Below are 25,436 nucleotides of genomic sequence, written 5' to 3'. Positions count from 1 at the left end.
TCTGCCTTCTTTTCCAAACAACCCAAAACACAAAAGAATTTCAACGTCCAAGCTCTCCCAACCTCCATGAGAGAATTTTGTGTGTGGCCCACCTCCTAACCCTCTCATCTCCCATCTCCACCCTTCATTCTCCATCATCTTCCGTTGGGATCGAAGCCAAGGGAGCAAGAAGATTAGCAATCGGTGGGTGATCTTGGACCCACATTTCATTTTATTTTATGTTTGTGATTTAAGGGCCCATATATGGTGGGACCCACCTTGATGTATGCTTGTATCCAAGAGGGACCCATAGTGGCGAGGCCCTTCCGTCATCTCCGATCTTTCTTTCTCTTTTTCTCTCCCTCTCTCTCTCTCCCTATGATCATGGCCCACCTATGATGTGTATTCCATCCATGACATCCGACGAATGGGCCACCTTGATCTCGGTTGGGGCCTACATGACCGGACGGTCACACAGGCCCGGATGAAAAGGGAAAAATAAATACCAGCTTGATCCAAATCTAGTGGCCCACTACGTGGGACCACCATGATTAATGTGCTCCATCCAGCACCGTCCAGTTTGCTGGATGGTGGCTGGACACTAGGTGGGCCACGTCCTTGTGGGAACCACCATGATGCCTGTGTTGTATCCATACCCGGTGGGGTGTGGCTGCTAGTGAAGTGTGATCTGACGGTGGGACCTAGATCCATAGCTCACGTGGTAGACTGAGTGAAAGATACCTCGTTTCAACGCTAAGGTCTTGGCATTGATTCCCTAGTGCGGTGGCTACCAGTGAAGTGTGAACCGGCAGTGGGGTCCGCGGGACCCACCTACGTCGTCCATCCGTTTAGATGGGCCACACCATGATGCATGTGACGTGTCCACCATCCTTGGACGGTGGGACACACCCCACGCGTGGGGCCCTCCTTGATGTATGTGACTGTCCAGACCACGCGTCCAAGGGCCTAGACGTTAATACCTACATATATATTATTATATTATATTATATTATACATATATGATGGCGGGGTTTGTGGGACCCACCTCTCCCTTTTTAAGGTAGCAATGCTACACGTGATATATATATATATATATATATATAGGGAAAAGGTACTATGCGCTCGACCTCACGATAAGCTCCCGTGAGGTTGAGCTATGTGGGCCCCACCATGATGCGTGTCGACCATCAACACCGTGCATTTGATGGGTCCCCTCTAAATTATGGGATATCCCAAAAATCAGCCGTATACGGAACTCAGGTGGGCCATACCATCTAGAATCATGTGAAGACACCGTTAAAACATATAAAAGCACTTGGTGGGACCCACCTGAGTTTTGAATGTTGCTAAAGCTTGGTCTGAACCCTCATCCAAGTGGGACACACATAATGGATGGGCTGGATTTGCAAACCACATCTCGGTGGGCCCAAAAAATGATTATGAATGTTTTAATGGTGCACGGCCCCTCCCCACTTTTGTATGTGGTGTGGCCCACACAAGTCACAGATTGACTTGATTTTTGAGACCTAGGCCCACGATGGAATGTTGCATCTGACTGATGGGGTAGATGTTCAAAACGCATCACGGTGGGGCCCACACAACTCGACCTCATGGGACGAACTCGTGAGGTCAAGCACATAGTACTTTTTCCCATATATATATGGTGGGGTCCGTCGGACCCACCTCTCCCTTTTTAAGGCAGCAATGCTGCACATGCAGCAGCTACATATCTACTCTCTTGACGTCAGCAGCCCGCAGGCCCACCTTTGATGTATATTTTATATCCCACGCCGTCCATCTGACAGTGGGACCCACTCCAAATGTATGTGCTTCATCCTTGTGGTGTGGGCTCCAATGATGTATGTGTTTTATCTACACCGTCCACTGTTTGGACGGTGGGGCCCACCATAATGCATGTGTTGTATCCATGCCGTCCAACCATTTGTGAGATCATTTTACAACATGGGAAAATGGGTGAGTCTGATCTAAAGTTCAAGTGGACCCCACCATTTAAATAGTGGACCGTAACATCCACCGTTCAAACTTCTAAGGGGCCACAATAGTTTCCAATTAAGCTGATATTTGTTTTTACTTCATTTATCTCTATGATAACTAATGAATAGGTCGGATCTCAAAAATACATAAGGGTGGGCCCGATTTGATATACATGAGGCCCATCGGTACGGCCTATTTGATATACATGAAGCCCGTTGGTGCGACCCAAATAATGCGGCCCATTGTGATGTATTCGAGGCCCATGGGTGAGGCCCATTGTGATGTAGTCGAGGCTCATGGGCGAGGCTCATTGTGATATATTTGAGGCCCTGGTGCAAGGCCCACCTGTTGTGTATTCGAGGCCCGATGTGATGTATGTTGGCCCATATGATGAGGCCTATGTGACGTAAATGAGGCCCATCGTGATTGTACGTGAGGCCATGGGCTCACTATATGTTTGGCCCTATGTAGGCCACTCCTTGGGAGCAATGTTGGTTAGATGTCCACATTGATGGGCAATGATGGTTGAATGTCCACATTGTGACCTTCCCTTAGGCCTTGTTAGGCCCATTCTCATCATTCCCTTAGTGGGTTAACCCAAATAAGTGGGCCCCATTCGCCATAGACGGATGACTCCGTGCTATCGGATTTGATATAACCACGGCCGAGTGCCGATCGTTATACTATGGATGATCGGCTGTTCATCTATGAACCCCGCCTTGTTTATATGTTGATTGTCGATGACAATTATCGATGCTGATTATCGGTGCCGATTATTGATGCTGATTATTGGTGCCGATTATCGAGGCCGATGCCGGTTATCTATACCGATTATGAGTATGTGACAACATAACATCATAATACATGCCCATGCGCATCATCTGCATGCTTGTGATGAGATGAGTGATTGATCATAGCACATGCCATTAGGCAGATTGTTATGGGACTCCCTAGTAAAGGGAGATGCCCACATGAGCGCACGGTACGCGCATGATTGCTGTATGAATAGATTGTGTGATTTATGCATCTCGCATTGTGTGACATGTATACTGTACGCCCTAGCGGCATCAGGGCCGTAGCTTCCACAGGCACATCGTGGATGGCCGGATTGGATATCGAAAATATTGTTTCTAGCATCGGGCCGCCATAGATGTCCCTAGGTGAAAATCTCTAAACCCGATGGCACCAGAGGATGACTCCAATGTCAAAACCAAGTGGATACATGAGTGCACGAGGGTCGTATACCAGTAGGCCGCATCTCCTACTGTGTCGTGGTCGGTTGGAAATGGGTGTGACCTTACCCGCCTGAGTGAGGAGGCAATTTCTATGTTGAGTTTGACCAGCTTGAGGAATAGGTCCGCTATCGACGAGTCACGCCTGATATTGGCAGGCGAATAGTGAGGTCTCTTCCACTCACCCAGTTGTGCATTCGGATAGGGGCGGCAAGCTGGCGTAGAGTGTACTAGACCCCAGTGATTATCCAAACTGAGAAACTGTACTGATATGTGATGAGCTGTATTGATATGTGGATGTGGATGAGGATTGGCATGCTTGAGTTGCATCTCGCATCGCATGGTCTTGATATGGCCGATAGCATTCATATCTTACACCGCATAGCCTTGGTACGGCTAATTGCATTCATGTACCCATCAACATAATTCCGCATTACTCTAACATTGCATTCTGAGCACGTTCATACTACGCACACACTTACACTACCCTCTAAGCTTTCTATAAGCTTATGCACGATTGATGCATGCAGGTGACGCCCGGACGCAGCCGTAGCCTCGCCGCAGTTAGAGCGTGTAGCCGAGCTTTAGGAGTTTCTGTTATTATCATTATCTTGTATTTCCCTTCATACGCATTGTACTCAAAGTTTTTTATCATAGTGGATTTTGAGATGGTGTTCTTGTGGTTATTGTTCGTGGGTTATGCTTATGGTTATGCTCATTACGAATCAAAATCATGTTAGAAATCCTCCTTGTAAGATCCCAGGATCGGAACCTGGTGTATGGGTGCCAGGAGCCGAGAATGGGGTACTATGGAGGTTGTCAGCGCCGGATTCGGCAATTGGGAATTTTGTGAGCCTGGTTTTCGAGTTTGGGGCGTGACATCGATCTTCACACGAACATGAGACGGGAGGGGAGAGCCTTTCTTTCTTCTCACCTGTGCCCGAATAACGCCAAGTTCCATCCTGAGTCGGGTCTTAGGGTTGATTTCGAGAAGAAAGCCCACTTGAGATGCCGCTTTGATGAGGAACTCGTCGTACCAGCATTCCAGAGGAATATCCCAAATGAGGATCCATATGTTTTCTTTACCAAACATGGAGAATTTCTCCCACGGCATGATTTTTCTGATAGGGCCATCTGCACGCAAATGGTCCACCATTGTTAAGGAGTCTAGGTTGAGGCCTGGACACACTCTCACCCATAAGACATCGTGACCCAGTGGCTTGAAGTCGAAGATGCCAAGCTGAAGCCCAGTGCATTGTCGAATCCATTCCCTCACTTCCGAAATCGATGCACTGTCTTCTGTTATGATAACTACGGACTTAGCCAACTCAGCTCGATTCTTCTCAAAAATCTCCTATTCTACTACAACCGAGTTATCCAACTGATGTTCGGCGCTATCATCACAATCGAGATTGAGCTGATCCTTCCTAAAGACTTCCGACCTCTGAGAGGACAGAACGGTGTCCTTTGGATCTTAAAGCAGGGCATCTCTAAAAGAAGGACCCTTGGATCGAGATACAAGCTGGGTGGCCATGACAGGAATTCCGGGCTGTTGCTCCGTCAGTTTTGACGCACTAAGAGTGGAACGCTTCTGGTAATACGAAGCATTCAGGGATTCAAGACCATAACGCGCCCTTTGAACCAGCATTTTTTTGCCGCCATAGCTGACTCCATGCAACATGGCCACCGCCCTGGTCAATTCCGCCTCGCTACCCATTCGAACTAGAGCGAATCCGCGATATGCACCAGTGTCCTTATCCCTTGGCATAACTACATCCATAACAGCTTCCGCACAGCCAAAAATCCTCTCCAGATTGAGGGGAAACCAGCCATGGGGATAGCCTTTTACATAAAGGGTCGGAAACGAAGTGTATTTACGTCTACCATCTCCCACAGGTTTTCTGCTCCTGTTCCTCGCCGGTGCTACCTTCCAGTCGTTTTCACCGCTAACATCGGTCGTCTCTCCTACAGTCCCCTTGCCTTTATCTTCACCTATCTTCGGTCGTCGTTTTCACCGCTAACATTGTACAACTCGACCATCATGCATGCCAATGTACAAATTATAACACAATTGACTTACATAAATCTAGAAATAACAACCTCAATGACTGAAAAGATGTCCTTAACGATTATGCCACAGTATAATTTGGGCAAAATTATTATCTCTACTAAGATTACTACTCGAGTGTAAGTCTCAAGGTGAACCAACAACGTCTAAAAAATAATGACCATCCACTTTACGACCACTCCCAATCATTTACCTCGTTACCAAGTCCTGAAAAACACAGTGGGTAGGAAAGAAGGTTACACAACAAATCAAACTTTTGATGAGACTGCTAATAGACAGTAAGTTTGTGGATAAGTGATCATTAAGATTGATATCCCACTTTCCAGAAATGGATGAAAGGAATCCCTCTCACTTTATCCCTTCTAGATGAAAGATGATAGGAAGAGAAAATTGATGAAAGACCTGTCATATGATCGGATACACCTAAAACAATGATCTAGGATTAGCTGGATGACGGATGACTGACAAGGTTAGCAGATGCATGTATACCTGACTGAGCAAAGGAAGTAGGAGTCGATGGACCTTCCATTTGAGTGAGATGGTGGAGGCATTCCCAATTTGTAGAAGACAAACTATCTAGAGTTGATGAGGATGGCCCAGAGAAAGGAGCAAATATAACATAAGAGGTAGAACCCAATGACAAGGGAGCACATGCAACAACAATACCACTAGATGAAGACGACTGTCCAGAGTGGTTGAACTTCATTGTCTACCATCAAGAACCCAACAAGTCTCCCATGTATCTCGGATTTTCCCACAGTGATCACATTTCAACTTGTCCTTCTCATCAGGCATTCTATTCTCCATATTTAGTCGCTTTTCACCTTGAGAGGTATTAGAGGAAGCTGCGAGGGGGATCTCCACTCATGGCTCAGTGGTAAACAGTGTGTGTTTCCACTCTGAGGTCATGGCTTCGAGAACCCATGTGTGTGTGTGTGTTGCAGAAAATAAGTTTAGGTAACTTTATCCTAGATTTCTTTGGCTGTCCACGAAAAAATAAATCTCTGTTGATTTGAGGTTGCATAGAATTAAGTAACCACAACATCACCATCAAATTTCCGATTCCCACTCATCATATGAGTTATCTTCCATACTTAGTTCTCTAACCCAGCCATTTACATACCCTAATTTTTCTCGCCTACCGATATTGATCTTGATGGATTGAGAACATTCAAGGGAATTTGTGCCATCTAACTTCACAATTGTGATTTACACACTAGGGTTGTCATCGCCATAGATACCTATGGAAGGAATAAGATTTGAATCCTTGGACATGGACCTAGTGGCCCCAAAGCTTGAAGTTGACATTTCCCAAAAGGTTAATGGTGCTCGTCACACAAATCAACCACCAAATCTCTTTTAAAAAAAAGGCTAAATCTGATCGAATGCCACAGATCAATGACTAAACCACCCTTACAACTGTGATCTAATCAAAACACAGTTTGCACACCATTATTAAGGCTCAACACAAGGAAAAAAAAAAATCAAATATCTGACAAAAAACAGGCTGAAACGGCACTATTTCTTCATATTTTTCATCACAAATTTCTCAAAATTGAACGAAATGAACCGATTCTTGTTCCTAGGAATGGCAAATGATAAACCGCACCAAATCAATGCAAAAAAAAAAAAAAAAAATTTCAAAAAACTGTTGTGGGAATGCACAGACAAGAAATCAAAACTGGCCCCCCATTCCTGGACTTTTCTACTTCAAGAGAAAAAAAAAAAAAAAAAACCCCTCAAAACTGACTAAAAATGATGAAAAAATCATTAAAAAAAATATTCATAAATCATTCCCTCTTGAATACTGCCTTTCTTTCCTTTAAGGGGCCTTGCCATCCTCCGTATACTGTTGAGGTAACTCGTGAGGCATGATGATGCGAACAGTGGGTCCCACCAAAGATAGTCTCAGACTCTCAATCAGTCCTGGACTTGGCTCTGATACCAAGCAAAGTTTGAAGATCGAAATAGGATGAAAAAGTGGGTAGAAGATGAGGCATCAAGCAAAGGAGAGATTAGAAGAGGAAGGAGAGAGAGAGAGAGAGAGATGACAAAGTAGAGAGTTAGGGCGTCAGCCTCTACCCCAGATTTATTAAAACTGTTATGAAAAAGTACATATTCACCCCTCGAGAATGCTTTATTACACGAAGATCCTCATAACTTCATATCTCAACATTTGGAACCTTTCAAATGAAGAAATTGAAGAGTTCTCCAATCTGCAGGACTGCATCTGTTTGGTACTCCTTAATCCATCAAAAGATGACTCTTGGCACTGGAGGTTTGGCAATGAAGGTGAATTTTCAGTTCCCCCCCCCCCCCCCCCTCTTCTCCTCAAATGCAAAGACAGTGGCAAGGATAATGCCACCCCGGCTTTCTTATTGCATCATTATCCCTCTCCTCCAAGGGTGGTTGAATTCGCATGGCTAGTTGTAGAAAATAAAATCCTGACCATGGACCACCTCCGCGACAAAAAGATGATGATCACGAAGAAGTGTCCTATGTGCTTTAAGGATGCAGAATCTGTCAGTCACCTGTTTATCCACTGGGAGTTCATCGGAATTATTTGGAGCAACATGATGGCCATCTTTGACATTGTGCGGATTTTCGGACCAACCAAATTGTTCTTTCAAGCCTAGAATTGGGGAATGCAAGGCAAGAAGAATTCTGTCTTGTGGCACCTCTCACTTCCAGCTTTGATTTGGTCAGTTCGGAAGGAATGAAACAACAGGACTTATAACAACAAATAGGAATCTCCATATATGGATTTTGCAAGATCTAAAGGTCAGGTATTTATGGGCTTCAGATCTCCCTCATTTTAAGGGATGTGAAATTGAAGATTTCCAGGGATATTGAAACATCTTTGATTTTTCTTTTCTGTGTTAACATCCAAAAAAATACGTCAAAGCTAGAACCCAACACCTTTACTTGAAAAAACAAATGCTCTTAAGGACTATGCTAACAACAGATTACATGTTGATTTCATCCGTCTTTTATGATTTCAGATTAAGCTGATTTTCGAGCTGAGAAGGGCTAATGCAGGTATTACCTCTTCTTTTTTCTTTTTTTTCCTTTTTTTTCTTTTTAGTGTGGGTATTACCTGTTGGAGAAACTGCCCCCCAAAATTCGGTTGACCCCATTACAGATACTAAAACATTGGACTATGAACAAATGGGGACCTGTTAAGTAGAAAACAGAAGCATACCAATGCACTGCAGAAATCTGACAATCGACGCAGAATACAAGAAGTTCACTGTAGCCCGTGACGCCACACGTTTGACAAACGGTTGCCTGCAATGCCATGTGGAAGCAATTAATATCCAGGCCTTGCACCAATTCCTTTTGCCAATACATTCAAGAATATGTGACATGGGAATATATAAAGGAAAAGGCACATGATAGAAACTCCACAGAGTAATGAAGAAACAAATTTCCTAAAATACAATTCTATTCAGATTTGCATACTCAACTCCTAATTCCTGTAAGGGAAAATGACATGGCGGATCTGGTGGGACCTTACTCTACCTTACACTTAGTGTGGACATGTATCAATCAGAACTTCCCATCCTGTCGCTACTGCTGTGAATGATAAATGTTTCAAAACTTACCTATAAGATCCTAGACACCGAATCAGTAGCCTTCAAACTGATGGTAGGGAGAGGGGGGCCCAAACATGCAAAGAGGAGCAAGCTGCTCAGGACATAATTCCTCGTAACTGCTACTGAACACTGGAAAGACCTTGGCGTGAACGATCAGCTGAAGCTGGCTGGAAGTGAAAGACAAGGAAATTCTTCACTTTATATATAAGACCGAATACATTCAATTCTCAAAAAGGATAACTGTTGCCAGTTAGGAACCTATAATCAAGCTTGTACTGTGTTGATTTCCCCATCACAACCTCAGAACAACAACACATCTATTTTGGTTGTGTTTGGATGCACTGATGAATTGAATTGCAATTGTTAGTCTCATAGAGGATATCTAAATTTCTTGGTGTTCATGTTGAGCACATGGGATAGAAATTGCAATTCCTCAACTTTCGATTTTTTTTGGCAACTACTTGATTGAAGAAAAAGAGAGAGAAAAAATTTATTAGGGGAAGGAGTTCCAAAGAGCAAAGAAGGCTTGTCTACCCCTTCTCTTAGTCATAGATCAACATCAGAATTACCCTCCCCTAAGGGCCACATTTGGATCTACTATAAAAACCAGGGTTTGGTGACGAACCCTCATATCAATTCGAAACCCTGCTTCTGCAAACTCTTTGTATCCAACCCACAATCATCAGTTTGGGACCCACCCAAAGATTTAGGAGTGAATCAATGAAATTTCAAAAACCAATCCGGTTCATTTTCCACGAAACGACGATTGCAGTACCCTCTTGCAGTCAACAATCGACAGCCTGTCCAAACAGGCCCTAAGAGTATGCACAAAGGAGACTAATAGAGAAGCTTGAACTTCATCAATTTCTTCAATTTGAGGGCCACTTGCTCATCATGAATGCTAGGAAACATCATCGATTTTTATCATTTCCTCTCGATTCAACTAAGATGTCTGCAAGCTACACTTGAGCATCCAAACACAGCCTTTATTTAAGGGTCTTTGAGATGTAACGACTCAAGATATCATCTTGCCTCCTCCTGGGAAAGAATCGGATCAACACAATAAGCTCACCCCAAATGGCTGGGTCAAGGATTTTGACGATGCTAGTGAGTCAACATAACACAGAATGTAGATCCTAACGGATAAAAGATCAGACTGACTATGCATCATATGTTAGGAAGTCATGTACTACACTTCTGGAAGAAAACAAAGATATCACTAGTCGAGGTTAGAAGCATTCAAGATGATCTCTGCATGGAAAACAAGCTTCTAAGTTCTAACTAGAGTGAAGTTGAGGTACAGAATATGGATGTAATCAGAAAATCAACTTTTCTAGAGCATATAATTGAATTACATGAGCTTTTACCATATAAGTCCCACACCAAACAGGCTTCGTCCAAAGAGATCAAATCTAAAAGCAAACTCGAAAAAGAGAAAAAAGAATCAAGTATCCAAATTACTTGACAAAAAAAGGAGGTTGACTGGAGATGAGACGGTCCAGTAAGGTCAGGTAAAGTATTTATTTCTACATTGTCAGGTAGCAAGGGAGATGTCGGATTCCTTTCTTTTCCAGTTTGGGATAAGATGATCTTTTAACATCTTGATCGGGACAACGGTGGTGGGATGGTTTGGTAGACCATTTAAGAAGCTTAAGTTACTTTGGAGGATGTTCTTTTATGCAATTTTTTTTGGGGATTGTGGAAACTTGAGGATCTTTGAGAACCAAAATTCAAACTTAGAATCAATTCGCAGAAGACTATCAAATGGGCAATGGTTAGTGGCGAAATTCGCAGAGTCAAAGGAGACCCTTAACTGGAGTTTGGAATGCTTGTAATTTGGAATTGTGAGAAACCGTGATCATCTAGCAAGTTAGAGCTGGAAATGTTTTGTTTCATTACTTTGTTATCTTTTAAGTATCTAGTCTGATTTTGGGCTTTCTGTGAGCGACAATAGGGTCACTTCCAAAGTGGGCCTCGGACTCGGTTCATATCATACACCTTATAATGAATATATATTGTCAATTTCAAAAAAGAAAGAAAAAAAAAAAAAAAAAGGACAATGACTGGATAATAGTAACTCAAAAGGGAGGTGAGAATCAAAGTTGACAGCTCCTCTGCTGAAAGTGATGACTGCATAACATTACCTCAAAAAGGAGGTGAACATCTCTGTTTCTGAAAGAATACTTGTTCACCACTCTGCCTGGTAGCCATGTGCCAGCCAGTACCCAGCGCGGGTAAAGATGAGTGTCCATGTCAAGTAGGCATCTAGTCGTTGAACCAAATAGCTGGAAAAAGGCTATGACTATGATGATGATGATGAAGATGAAAACGACGACGACGATGATTTATCATAGCATCGTCCAGCTTTTTTATGTTGGATTTAGGAATCTTATTTTTCCAATCATTGTATCTAAGGCCATATCCATGGTAAATGAATAAACAATCATATTCTTTCTCACCACCTCAATCTAAGTACTAACTAGTCTTCCTCTCATCCTCTTTTCAAGAGCTTCCATCCTGATCAATGTTCCCCACCTGAATAGAGCCGTCTCCCATCTTAGTTGCATATAAACTAGTCATCTCAATCTGATCTCCATGATTTTCTTTCATATTGAGACCATCCCTAGGCTGCTTCTATGAATCCGTGCTTCAGATGACCTCATCCTCAATTCTATCTATTCTAGACTTCCAACACATCCATCTCAAAATCCTTTTGCAGCACGAGATACATTGCTCATGTTACTTTATGATTGTCCAACACTGCTCCATATAGTAGATAATGTTCCTGTAAGTTTTATGGGCATGCAATGATCACACAACACCTCAAAGGCACATCCCCTCTTCATCCGCCTAGCTCCAATTCTATTGGAAAAATCCCCGTCAATCTCCCCATTGATGCGGACACAGATGCATTCAAGGTGTACCAACGAAGAAAGCGCCAACCACAAGTGTCGTCCTTGTGGATAGGCGAATATTGAGGAGCTGAAGACCTTTCACATGTGATTGGACATATAGAAGACCCCACTTAGGGAAGACATATGTGAAGGAAGATTGGAGAAAGAAGACCGAGCGCCCAAACTTTCCCATACTTATGTTATTTGCGCGTTTTTTGACTTAGTTAGGGGTCTTTTAGTAATCTTATATCTTTATTTGCTTATCCTAGGGGTCTTTTAGTAATTTTATGTCTTTATTTGCTTATTTAAGTGGGGTAAAGCCCTAAACACGAATTTCAACTATTGATTAATGAAAAGCAAACCCTTTGGTTGCCTCCTTCCTCTCTTCTCTCTAATGGTGCTTCTTCTCTTCCCTTGATCTTCTTCTTCTAATTTCTTCTTGTGCCCCTCCAACTTCCTCAAGGTAATAACTTTCTTTCTTCTATTTTTCAGTTTTGGCTAATTCCTCTTCGATCAAAATCTTGAGAACCGATCTAAACCCTAAATCCCCAAATTCTCAAATCCCTAATCCGAGAAACTTCTTGGTTCTTCGGACTAGTGATCTTCATTGATTGATTGGGTGTGACCATGCAAGATCGGGAGGTCTCATCCCTCGCCGGATCCAACCTAACTAGTAATTGAATTCCATACCCATGGTTGTAGTGATGGACCGCTCCATTGCATGTTTCCTTTATGATTTTCTCAGTTATGATGATTACTGTTAGAATTTTAGATCATTTATTCCTTTTATTTCCGCTGTTTAATTATCTCCATGAGCATGCATCATAATTAGGGCTGTCCTGCGTCACCCATCCTTTTTAAATAATGGGGCTAAGCTAATGCAATACATCACATTAAGGAATCTCTTGACAGCTGATTTTGACTAAAGCATCGTCCCTATAATTTTTCTTACCAAAGTTGCATTCCAAGTATTACATCTTGGTTCTGATAGTTTCCACGCCTATAGATTTAGAGCGAGCCTTCTCCAATTTACCATTTTCCCCTCCCCGCCTTTCTAAGCAATAACACGTCATCCACAGGCAATAGACACTAGAGGACCTCATCCCATGTACTAGTGATTCAATTATCTATAACAGGGATAAAAAGCTAAAGGGCATAATGCCAACCCCTAATGAAGAGTCACTGACTCACTGCTACTAAGAAATAGGGTTGTCGCAGATGCCTGGACCAGTGGATACCCGAAATATACAACTCCACTTTATAGGATCTAGATCTAGATTTCTGGCCTGACTAGTAGTTAGCCCAGGTTCGGGTCTGCACATATAAATCCAACTAGATATTGGGTCAGGGTGGATGCCAGACTGAGGTGCCCTTTGGGGCCCCAAAATTTATGATTTGTCAGTTTTATCCTTTATTAAACAATATTTATAATTTAAAAACCATACAAGAAGCGTGTTTCTACTTCTAGTATGAACCAGAATCTGGGTCCAAACTCGAACCTGAATCTGGACATTCTTGATCTGATTCTGGATCCAAACCCCATTTCGTCATTCCCAATAATAATTCATGCCCGACACTAGAACCAACAGGACCTGACAGATTACCTGAATATGATAGAATCAAATCAAGTACCTCAAGATATGGCACTCATATCCGAACTAAACATGACCTGAATCTGATTCCTTTGGGTCCAGATAGAGGTGCACCAGTACGTGACCCAAACCAAACCTGTTGACAGCCTATTGGAAACTCATTAGTCTCCCCCACAAACCACTTCACTCTAGTAATGGCACCCCTGTACATACATGTCTTTTATGCCTTTAACGGCTTGTCTACTTTATCAATAAAAGTTGAATGCGATCGAGCCCAAAGGCAAGGAGACTAATGACATCTGCTAAAGAGATTCAAAGCACATCTAAATATTTTGGATGGGTGGATTGCAAAATGTTCTGCCTGTAGTTCAAGGAAAGTTTGAAAACCATATCAGGCAGCATATGATTTTCCTCTTTTCCACTTCAAATCAATGTCAATGATTTTGGAAAGCAAAAAGGCAGTATCCAATCTAGTATGATTTCTGATTTCTGCACTGCAGCCTAAAAGAACAGGGCAACATATGACCTTTCATTCTGCAAGAATATTTTAACCATTTCAAATTTGGAGTACATCCAAAATACATCCTCAAAGTTTGACGTAAGTTGCCATTTTACTTCGATAATTTGAACACGACTTCAAATCACACATTTCATAACAGTTGGTCAGGTACCACTTTATTATTTAATAGCACCAATCCCAACTGTGTGAAAGATTGGCCCATTTGGGTATGGGATCCTAATAAATCATGATTAAGCCTAATCCTGATTTTGATAGGCCACATGCCCTCTATGTCAGATTCACCGCCGCTTTGCTCCACATAAATGTAATGAAAAAATACTAGAAAAAAGGAAAAAAAAAAAAATTTAAAAAAATGAAATGCCACTAACTGCATTTGTGCGAAGGAAAATGACACTTTAGTACTTGATCCTGTTTATGAGGGATCCCCTGCCCAAACGGACCCTAATTCTTTTTACAAAATCACATAACCGTAATTCTATCCAAATTCAAAACTAGAAAAAATCAGAAACAAACAGTTGGGAAACAACCACCAAAGTGCATCATGACTAAAATAACCAAATTCACTATTAATACAAAATTACAATTTACCTGTCTGTTAGGGTTGATACTTGTAGCATCCATATCTTTTTCACACCCAGGGCTTTCTCGGACACTTTTGTCACAAGGGGTTCTCAATGGATTAGGATCTGCAACCTCCAAGTCTACATTTTGACTTGAAATATCATTGCAAGCTCTCCTTTCATTACACATACTATCAAGATGCTTCACCCACAATAATTCCATTCCGTTTTCTGAAGCATGTTTCTTACAACTTGTAACAAGACAATTTGATTGTATGTAAACATTTGAAGATGATGTTAGACACTCATTACTTCTTTGAACCCTTAACACTCTCTTGTTTAGTTTTCTTCGCAAAATTACCTTTCTCTGTTGCCGAACAAGCTTTTTTTGTAATTGTAGAACATAATCATGTAAGAATTTTCCATCTGAAGATGTCAACTGAGGGGCCCCTTTCGGCTCGGGGTTCCCTTTCATTTGTGCAAAGATCTTTGAAAGTTCTTCGTAAGCATTGTTTGCGACAGCCTCATTTGGGAACATGTGTAAATTAATACTGCAAGAAAATTCAGTCAATTAAAAACTTCTATACATCATGTTTAGCCTATCAATAATACAACAAAAAATTTGTCCACAATTCTTTAAAGGTGTGGGCTCCTACTTTTGTCCTTGGCCCAGGGTGTGGGTTTCTTTCTTTTTTTCTTTTCTTTTTCATTTTTTTCTTTTTGTTATTTTTTATCTTTTATTTTTTGCTTCCCTGGCCTAGGTTTTGGGTTTTCTCCTCCTGCTCTTGGTCTCTTGTTATTCTTGGGCTTCTGGCCCTTTGGGACTAATAAAATTTGCTTATATTCCCAAAAAAAAAAAAAGATACTGACTACTGGACCATAAACTTTGGGAGCTCCATTGTGGACAGAGCATGGCCCAAAATATAACTGATGGAACAATCCTAACAATCCAATTGGTGGCCATTAATGGTTAAACATACAATTGGCCAGTGCCAGTGTTACATATCCAACAGGAAAAGTTGAAAAGCTCAACGGGGTTGGATGCCAGGCACAAACGACAGCAGGCCCCACGCGCAACTATTGGACGATTTTCCCATCTACAACCAGCTGAATGAAGGACATTCTTGTATTTAATTCAGTGTTAATATAATACACTTTAATTAATCTTAATTACATCAATAATCTAATAATTAGCAGTCAGACTAATATACCCCAAAGTTTGAAAATCTCTCCATAATATCACGAGAAATACACTAATAAATGATGTTAGATTTTAAAATATCGCATTTCTATCACGACATTAACTCGATAATTAGTAAAAAAAAATTAAGGAATTTGTTATATAAATATATATTTAAAATCTAAACTTATTTAATAATTTACAATAAACTTTTTTTAATATTTTATTTTCAGCAAGATTTTCCCGTTAATATCCCGAGAAATTTGGGGGAGAGACTGATAATTAGCAAAATTTTAAAATATCTCCCTTTCTATCACAATATTAACTCGAAAAATAGTATATAAAAAAAATCAAGGAATTTGTTATATAAATTTATTATTTAAAATTTAAACTTATTTAATATTTTACAATAAACATTTTTAAATGTTTTATTTTCTGCAATATTTTCGCGATAATATCCCGAGAAAACCCTCAAAATTGAAAATCTCCCGAGAAATTTGGGGCGAGACTACGATAATTAGCAAAATTGAAAGGTTTGCCCTTCGAATTCAAATAAGATTCTCGAATCTTCTTCAAATTCAAAGAAGAATCTCGAATCTTCTTTGAAATCGAAGAAGGAAATCTTCATGCAATGGGGTGTATTTGGTAATTTCCGGTTGAAGAAAACAAAAGCGCAGAAAGAACTTACATTTACACACCCCATTGAGGAAAATGCATCCCTCTTTTCTACTTTTTAGTAATAGAAATATCACGAATTTGGATGATTGTATATTAACAGAAGTAGAGAAAAGGGGTGTATCTATCAAAAAGGAGGTGTCCAGAAAAAGATGGGATGCTTTGAACTCACCTGACTCTTCTTCAGTAGCGAAAGAAAACGGTACTGAGGAAGAACTGCGAGGAAAGCTACTTGATACACGGGCGGAGGAGATGGATGTACGGTAGAACCGTTTCGATTGATACACGTGGCGAGGTGAATTGTTAATCGGAGCTGAACATCTACTACGAATTACTACGGATGGTAAATGGTAAAAACCAAGTGTAGATCGGATTATCCTGTCCGTCTAGATAGTGTGCTTCCGATGAACGGTAATGATGAGAGACATTCGCAGTCGGGAAGGTGAAGCTACGAAACGTGGAAACGGATTGGCTACTCCCCCTGACACTACCCCGGTGGCTGATGGTCGGTGCTGTGGGCCCACCATGATGTATTTGTTTCATCCATTCCGTTCATCCATTTTTACAGATCATTTTATGGCTTGATCCAAAAAATGAGAGTGATATATATCTCAGATTGAACACACCACAGGAAAACAATAGTGATTGGATATCCACCATTAAATTCCTCCTAAGACCAACTGACCAACTGTACTGTTTATTTGACATCCAATCTGTTGATTAGATCATACAGACATAGATGAAGGGAAAAAACAAATATCAGCTTGATCCAAAACTTTCATGACCCCAAAAAGTTTTTAATGGTTGATATTCATTCAACACTGTTTCCTTTAATGTGGTCTACTTGAAGTTGGAATATATCTCATTTTTGGTCTCCTACACGAAATTAATCTAGAAAAATAGATGGACAGCATGGATGAGACACATACATCATGGTGGGGCCCACATAACACCGAACATCAGCCATTGTCTGGCGGCGGGGAAGTAGCCAATCCGTTTCCACGAAACGTGATGATATGTTTATCAGGAGACCGGATTAGGTGGTCCTTACCGGGAGGCCCACCTTGATGTATGCATTCTATATCCACGCCGTCCATCTGTTTTGCCAAATCATTTTAAGGCGTAATTCCAAAAACGATGCAGATCCAATTCTAAGGTGGACCATACCATAGAAAAAAGCGATGATTGACCACTACGACCCACAAAACTTTTGGATCAAGCTGATATCATATCCGGCAAATTCCATATAGAATGCATACATTAAGGTAGGCTCGCACCGTCTTAGATTTGGACGGATGAGGATTGGAACAACCCACCATGATGTATGAGTTCTATCCAGGCTGTCCAAACATTTTTTTTCATATCATAAATGCCATCTAATTAGGGCTGAAAGTCGGCGGGTTGGTGCTCCACCCTAACCCAACCCAAGGTTCCTATGCCCCAACCCAACCTAACCCAACCTAACCTAACCTTAGGTTGGGAATTCTCAACCCAAGCCCAACCCAAGCGGGCTTGGTCATGTTGATCGGGTTGGTCGGGTATACGTGCTAATATTTTCGTTATTATATTAATTTATTATATTTCAATATAAGACTTATTTTCTATATATAGGACAACTACTCCTTCAAAAGTCATGTATCATAGCACGCAATCTATTTAGGAGAGAGAAATCCGGCATATCTTGTTAGCTTAAGTCATTGGAAATGACGTGGACAAATGAGACCCGACATTACTAATGTGCTTTCGACACAAACAATCCACACTCAATTATAATTTATAAATAACTTATATATTGATCGGGTTAGGGTTGGGTTGGGCAACCCGAGACCTCAACCCGAGCCCAACCCAAGTTTTATCGGGTTGATGTTTGTATAGCCCAAGTTTGAGATTGGACCTAATATATCCTGCTTGAGCCCAACCCAATGTCGGCTCGGTCCGGTTGAACCCGCCCAACTTTCAGCCCTACATCTAACCTTAGGTTGATACAAAAATTCTGTGGCCCTCATAAAATTTTCACCAATAGGTATTTAATCAGCACCGTGTGGACCATTTGAGCATTAGAACTGACTCACTTTTAGGCTTGTAACAAAAAATAAAATGAAAAAATGGATGGACCGTGTGGATAGAACCCATACATCACCGTGGCCCCTCAGCCCCTATCGGTCCAGGAAGCAGATTGCCAGTGAGTAACTCAGTACGCATCAGTACGCACGCTAAGCGTACTAAGTAAATTCTTTGGGGTCCACCATGATATATATATTTTATCCACTCCTTTCCTCCATTTTACTAGATAATTTTAGTGCTGACCTCAAAAAATAAAGTATATATAAAGCTCAAACGGACCACACCGTGGGAAACAGTGTGAATTAAACATCTACCGTTGAAAAAATCTTGAGGGTGATGGCGTGGATAAATCACATACATTCACGGTGGGCCCAACAGAGTTTACTAAGTATGACAATCCAATTTAGTCGGTCCGTAGCTTTAGAAGGAAGCGGATTCGGTAGTGAGTAACTCAGTAAGCTTAAACTGTGGGGTCCACCGTTATTTATATATTCTATCCACTCCTTCCATCCATTTTATCATATAATTTTTGGTCCTGAGACCAAAAACGAAGCACATCCCAAGCTCAAATGGATCACACCACGGGAATAAGTGAGAATTGAACATATATCGTTGAAAAATTCTTAAGGGCCACAGAAGTTTTGGATCAAGCTTATATTTATTTTTTCCCTTCATCCATGTTTATGTGATGTTATTGACAGGTTTGATGACAAATAAACATCATTGTGCAGCCTGGAAAGGTTTCAACAGTGGAAATCATTATTCTCACATTTTCCCGTGGTATGGTCGACTTCATATTTAGATATGCTTCGATTTTGGTTCCAACTTTCAACCCCTTAAACGGATGGACGGCGTGGATAAACGACATACATTCACGGTAGGCCCAACAGAGTTTACTCAATACCATAAGAGCATAATGAGTAACTGAGTACGCAATCTGATTTCGCTTTGGAAGTGGTGGGTAGTACCTAATCCGCATCCGATTAGGACGTGGATTGCCTATTACAGGCTGTCGCTGGAATACACCCTGATCCATAGCTCCAGTTGTGGACTGAGCGAAAGATATCTCGCTTCAACCCTGAGGTCTTGTATCGAATCCCTAGTGGGGGTGGCTAACAGTGGAGTGTGAACTGACAGTGGATGTACTAACAAGCTAACCCAAAAAATAAAAAATAAAAGGCTGTGGCTGGAACAGAAGCGGATTAAGTGTAGCCACGGGCCCATCTCGTTGTATGTATTCTATATCCAGCACTGTCCATCCGGTTTCTGGATCATACAATTCTCTACGTGGACCATATTATAGAAAACCGTGATGATTGACTATTAAAAACTTCTTGTCGATTAAGATGATATTTATTTTTTCCCTTCGTCAATGTTTATGTGATCATGTTTATGTGATCTTTCAACGATGGTGTGCTCAATCACGGTTGTTTACCATAATATGATTCACCTGAGAATTGGATATTCGTCTAGAAAAATAAATGGACAGTGTGGCGATAAAAAAAACATATACCAAGGAGGAGTCCATCTATAAAGAAAAACATATATCAAGGAGGGCCTACTGTGATGTTCCTGACAAATTCATCCCACTCATTCATTTTGCCAGATCATGCTGGGACATGGGCTCTAAAATGAAGGAGATTCAAGACTCAATTGGGATGGAGGACGAAAAATAGCGAGGATTGCAATTGTATATACATTTGCCTCTTTTGGATGGGAGATGCTAGATGTCTGTTTGGTTCGCAAGACTAAATGGCATAAAATTGCATTAGATGGAATTAACATCAATATTGCAAAACGATGTTTGGAAGTATCATGGTATTTTGGCTATTCAATCCTCATGTTTGGATCAAATTCTTCTCATGAAAGAATGTTGTATTGAGGAAAATTCTTGTTAGGTGGACTATGGAATTGTAATCAATGGATCCATTCACAACTAGTGTTGGTCACTTGTACGGATATGCAACTCAAATGTCACGTGTAAAAGGTGTTTATGGATGGAAAGCATAGATAAACCACAAACATTAACGTGGGACTCACCAATGTAGTAGATTTCGAAATCCACCGAAAATCATGTGGTATTTACTTTAGTACTGAATGATATGATACCTAGATTAATTTAATCATTCCCATCATTTACAAATTTTGAATGAAATTTACATAGGACCAATGAATGGCATCCAACTCACCCAACAAGGTTGCTCAGCCATAAAAATTGAATGCCTCATAAATCAAGCTAATGAAATCATCAAATAGACCACGCCATAGAAAACAAAATACAACCACCAAAAAAATCTTCAAATTCACTTGGTAGATACCCTGATGTTTGGATCAACCTGATTATTGGGGGTGTACTATTTTCACTGCCGAGTGACCATGTTGAACAGGTTAGATGACACATGCACAATGGTGGACCCGAACATCTATAATTAGTTGAACATGAGAAGGTGATATAATGGCTAAGTGCTCAAAGAAAACAATATACGGTGATTTGTTGCATGAGGAAATACGCAATGATCTTAAAATAATAATAATAATAATAATAATAAACACGGCTGCGACCATGAAGCTCACCTTGATGTATGTCTTGTATGTCAACACCATCGATCCATTTTACCTCAATTAAAGGCATGAGCGCAAAAATGGAACAAATCCAAATCTCAAGTGGACCATTCCATGGTAAATGGTGGTGATTGACCTTTAAAAACTTCTTGTGGGTCACAAAAGTTTTGGATGAATCTGATATTTATTTTCCCCCTTATCTAGGTATGTGTGACCTTATCAACAAGTTGGATAGCAAATAAATATTAAGGTGGGCCCTAGGAAGTTTTTAATGGTGCGTGTTCAATCACCACTGTTTCCTATGGTATGGTCCACCAGAGATTTGGATGTACTTCATTTTTGGGACCATGCTAGAAGATGAGACGGAAAAAAATATGGACAGCGTGGATATACAATACATACATCATGGTGGGCCCCACAATCAGGGCCACACCATGTTTAGATGGCAAAACAGATGGATGGTGTGGATATACAATACATACATCATGATGGACCCCACAGTCAGAGTCACACCATGTTTAATTGTCCTATGACTGATTGGAGGCGGGTGCAATTTATCTGCCTAAAATCGGCTGTCCATCAATTTCACCAATCCATTTCCACTGTACATAACAAAAATAAGCTCAATTGAAGATTGTTCCCCTTGGTGTGGCCTACCCAAGTTTTAGATCATATTAATTTTCAAGATGTTGATTAATCCTAGTGGGACCCACCTAGTGAATGGTTTCGACGGCATATAAATGATGAACATGGTGGGACCAAGAATTATTGCATGGAATGCATCCCTATTCCCAAAGTGACTATTCATGCATTATATGGACAGTGACAATTGACATAAGACCCTTTCATATTCTAGCTCTTCATAAGTGTGATCGAGGATTTACGCCTTGTTATGGAATTGCATTGGGTACAATGTAAATTTCATTTAGTGTTTGAGCTGAGCCGATCTCGGTTCGCTCGTTGTTACTAGGAGAATCTCTTGGTTAGTTTCTTCTCCTCCGCTGACTAATATGCTTAAATTCAGCGGTGTACCCGCCTGACCTGGGGTTACTGCGCAAGTGCCGCGGGGCGGCCAAATTAGACACTACCCTCGAGCACGAAGCGACGAGCACGGCGTCTGGGCTCCAACGAGGCAACCGCCTCTCAAACCACCTACCGCCATGTCTGCACCCCAACGGGGGAGCAAATGCTTTTCAGCCGACCGACACAAAGGATTTTAGATTAATCCTGATATCATATCATCTGATCCTAAGAGGAGATACAACAAGATTACTAATGGATTTTAAAATCCATCACATAGTTATAGCTCATTTGTGGTGAGGTCAAGAAGCGCGCCCCCAGCATGATGTGTATGCGGAAATTGAACAATGCATTTAGAACATTAAGGGGCCTCATTTGGCATATCTTATCTAATCCAATAAGAGGTAGAGAACTAAGATATTTTATTTATTTATTTATTTATTTGTTCTAGCATTTGTTTTACAATAAGTTTGTTTGGTAAATATATTTTTTCTGATAATAAAAAAAGCTCTTATTGAAGATAAGAGCATTCGGTAAAATATTTCAAAATTTTTAAGGGTATTTGCTGTCATGCCTCTCACCTCATGTTAACATTTGATGTAGGTTGTCCATCATGTGGAGCCCACCTTTGATATGGACTGTCTATCATCTGCACCAAACCTTCAAAGTGGGTCATTCATCATGAATGGCCAACCTTGGACGTGGACCATTTATCATTAGGGACCGACCTTTGGTGCTTGATGTAGGTCATCCGTCATATGGGACCCTTCAGTGTACATTGCCCATCATATGGGCCCCCACCTTTGAATTGGGTTGTCCATCATGCATGGCCTGCCTTGGATGTGGGTCATTCATATTAGAGGCCAACCCTTGATGTGGACAGTCCCTTATGTAGGTCCTACCATGATGTAGGTCATCCATCAAGTGGGGACCACTTGATGTAGGCTGTCCATCATACGGGGCGGGGCCACACTTTCGTGTATGATGTACATAATGTGGGGCCACATTTGATGTTCACCATCCATGGTGTGGGGTGCACCTTTTATGTGGATCATTTATCATATAGGACCACTTTAGATATGGGTCGTCCATCATGATGGGCCACACTATGATGTGAGGCCTACTCTGTCCTTAATGTGGACCCACCTTGATGTAGAGCATTGATCATGTGGGACCTACCTTTAATATAGGTCTTTCTTCATGTGGACCCACCTCTATGTTAACCGTCCATCATGTAAGGCGACCTTCAATATACATCATCCATCATGTGGGTCCGACCTTTGATGTGGATAGTCCATCATGTGGAGCCCACCTTTGATGTGAATTGTGCATTACATGACCCAGCTTCATAAGTACCATTCATCAAGCGAGGGCCCACCACTAATCCTCATTTGGGGTTTTCTTAGGTTACTGGGTTTTCTCTAAAATTTCACATTCATGATATTGACTTTAAAAACCTCATCTTTAGTTTATAAACTTTTATCTTGTCCCATTACTTCTTCCTCAATTCAAAAAATAAATAAATAAATGCAGACACTCCACCTAAAATAAGAATAAGCTACTCTTTGAGCTTCAACTTAACTTCAACAAATTATCTCCAACTAACTTAGAAATCATTGAAAATCCAAACGAATCAAACCGGGAGCATATTCGGCACATCCCTAAGACAACCAATGAACCTGATCGGCTAGCGTCAAATTCAGTAACGATTCGGTCACAATCATACATCAGAACTCCAAAACTCTAAAAATTCTCTATACGTAGCAACTGATGTGTGGAAGAAAAAATAAATATAAATAAGGAAAAAAAAAATGAACTCTCTCTACCTAAATATCACTCTTTATACTACTTAGCCTTCCCGGATAATGTCATGTTTAAGCATAAAAGATCACATGTTTGAGATTGAGGAAAGTATGGTCATTCTTTAAAGCAAATTTTTTGACTGATCAAGATTATTTATGATTCATTGGAAATGTGGTCAAATGATATTCCTAATAAACTTAAGTTTTCTCCAATCTAGGTTATAATCAGAAAGATCCAGTCCGTTTATCAAAACAACGCATTGTCGAACAACCAAAACCATAAGAATTCCAGCCACACTTTAAACTAGTCAAACGAGATCCGATTGAAATGATTTTAGTTCCATTTAAAAGTTTATCAAGCAACATTTCCAATGAGCCTATAATCATTGAAAACAAACAATCGGTAAAATTCCAAACAATTGATTTCAAATACTGAACGATCGTATTTTCGACATGTCAAACGGAATTCGATCGAAGTGATTCTAGTCTTGTTAAGAAGCTTATCTAATCATCTTTCCAACGAAACTAAGATTACCAAAAAAGAACAAATAAGGAACAAGATACAAACACTTAAATAATTTACAGAAAAAGACAAGCTAATTATATATATATATATATACATATATAAGTCATCATTACGTTTTAACTTATAATATATTATATTTTTTATATTAAAATATTTATCATAAGTACAATATATATTACTTTATAATTCAAACGTCGGGCGCGCCCATAGAGTGAAAGAGAAAGAAACAGAGAGCATAAATAGAGGAAAATACAGACATGCTGCCTGACATAGGAGATTAAAAAAAAAAAGTTATTAAAGAAGTCAATAAAGCTAAGAGTTTATCTACCTCAATTTAAGTCACATTCAATTCCACACGTTCCTAATGCATCGAGCACATTCACATTTCCTTCTATCACATTCCGCATTATTCTCCCTCTTCATTTTCTTACTTTATTTGCTTGGCCCGAATCTTACATACTGCAAAGCAAGGCTAATTGATACTTAATTTTATTTACTGCATTTTTATTTTATTTACCTATCTAACGATATTTAGATCCACGGAGTAAGACTAATTTAGATTTCATTTCATTCACTGCATTTTTATTTTATTTGCCTACCCAGTGTCACGTGACTCTGCAATCTAAGGCTAGATAGTTTATTTTTCTTATTTTCGCCTGCTCAGTCCTTGTAGGTTATGGGAAGAATAGTCAAATATAAAATTGCCAAAAATTTGTTAGATCTCAAAAAAACTACAAAATCTTATAAAGTAAAGGCTGCATATTGTGCGAGCGAAAAATTATGCTTAATCTCTTTATTTTCCGTCACCGAGACTCTTATTCAAAATCTACGGTGACAGACCAACCACAAGAGTCACTTGAGTTAGGAAATCGTAAGATTCACAGACCCCTAAGCGATTTTACAGTTTTTAGCCGGCCCTAAATTTTGAATTTCATTTGACAGGTGGTGATTCCGAACCAAATACATTTTTACATCTGATTTCATAACATACTCTAGATACACCAATAAATTCCAAAAGGTGAGGGCAATGTAGCGCTTGTGCGGGAGGTGTTCACAAATACAACTAAGCTTTCCATAAATAATTCCACAATTAAGGCAATTTTTCAATAACCACGTCCACTTAAAAAGTTCATCACATTTAATCCCTCTAAAGTGATCTCATAGGTATTTA

The 25,436-nt window shown here is 40.5% G+C and overlaps 1 protein-coding gene across 11 annotated transcripts in view; it reads right to left on the bottom strand.

Annotated features, from left to right (window-relative positions):
• The window catches only part of LOC131251743 (uncharacterized), a 32,247-nt gene extending 15,524 nt beyond the window's left edge, over positions 1 to 16,723 (bottom strand). For 4 of the 11 annotated variants that reach the window (XR_009174026.1, XR_009174025.1, XR_009174027.1 and 1 more), the window contains exons 1-3: positions 16,305 to 16,456; positions 14,465 to 14,987; positions 8,477 to 8,562 (exon numbers count right to left, since the gene is read on the bottom strand). Coding sequence is in view for 6 of the 11 variants with exons in the window: in XM_058252664.1 (XP_058108647.1) it covers positions 8,477 to 8,562; positions 14,465 to 14,974 (596 nt within the window). In the remaining 5 variants the exon portion in view is untranslated. The other 7 variants (XR_009174024.1, XM_058252669.1, XM_058252667.1 and 4 more) reach the window with 5 other exon arrangements.
• Between the last annotated feature and the right edge of the window lie 8,713 nt (positions 16,724 to 25,436).

This window comes from Magnolia sinica, chromosome 7 (assembly GCF_029962835.1).
Source record: "Magnolia sinica isolate HGM2019 chromosome 7, MsV1, whole genome shotgun sequence".
Taxonomy (NCBI): Eukaryota; Viridiplantae; Streptophyta; class Magnoliopsida; order Magnoliales; family Magnoliaceae; genus Magnolia; species Magnolia sinica.
Note: the sequence above shows the minus strand (reverse complement) of the source record. Positions and strands in the feature narration are given on the sequence as shown.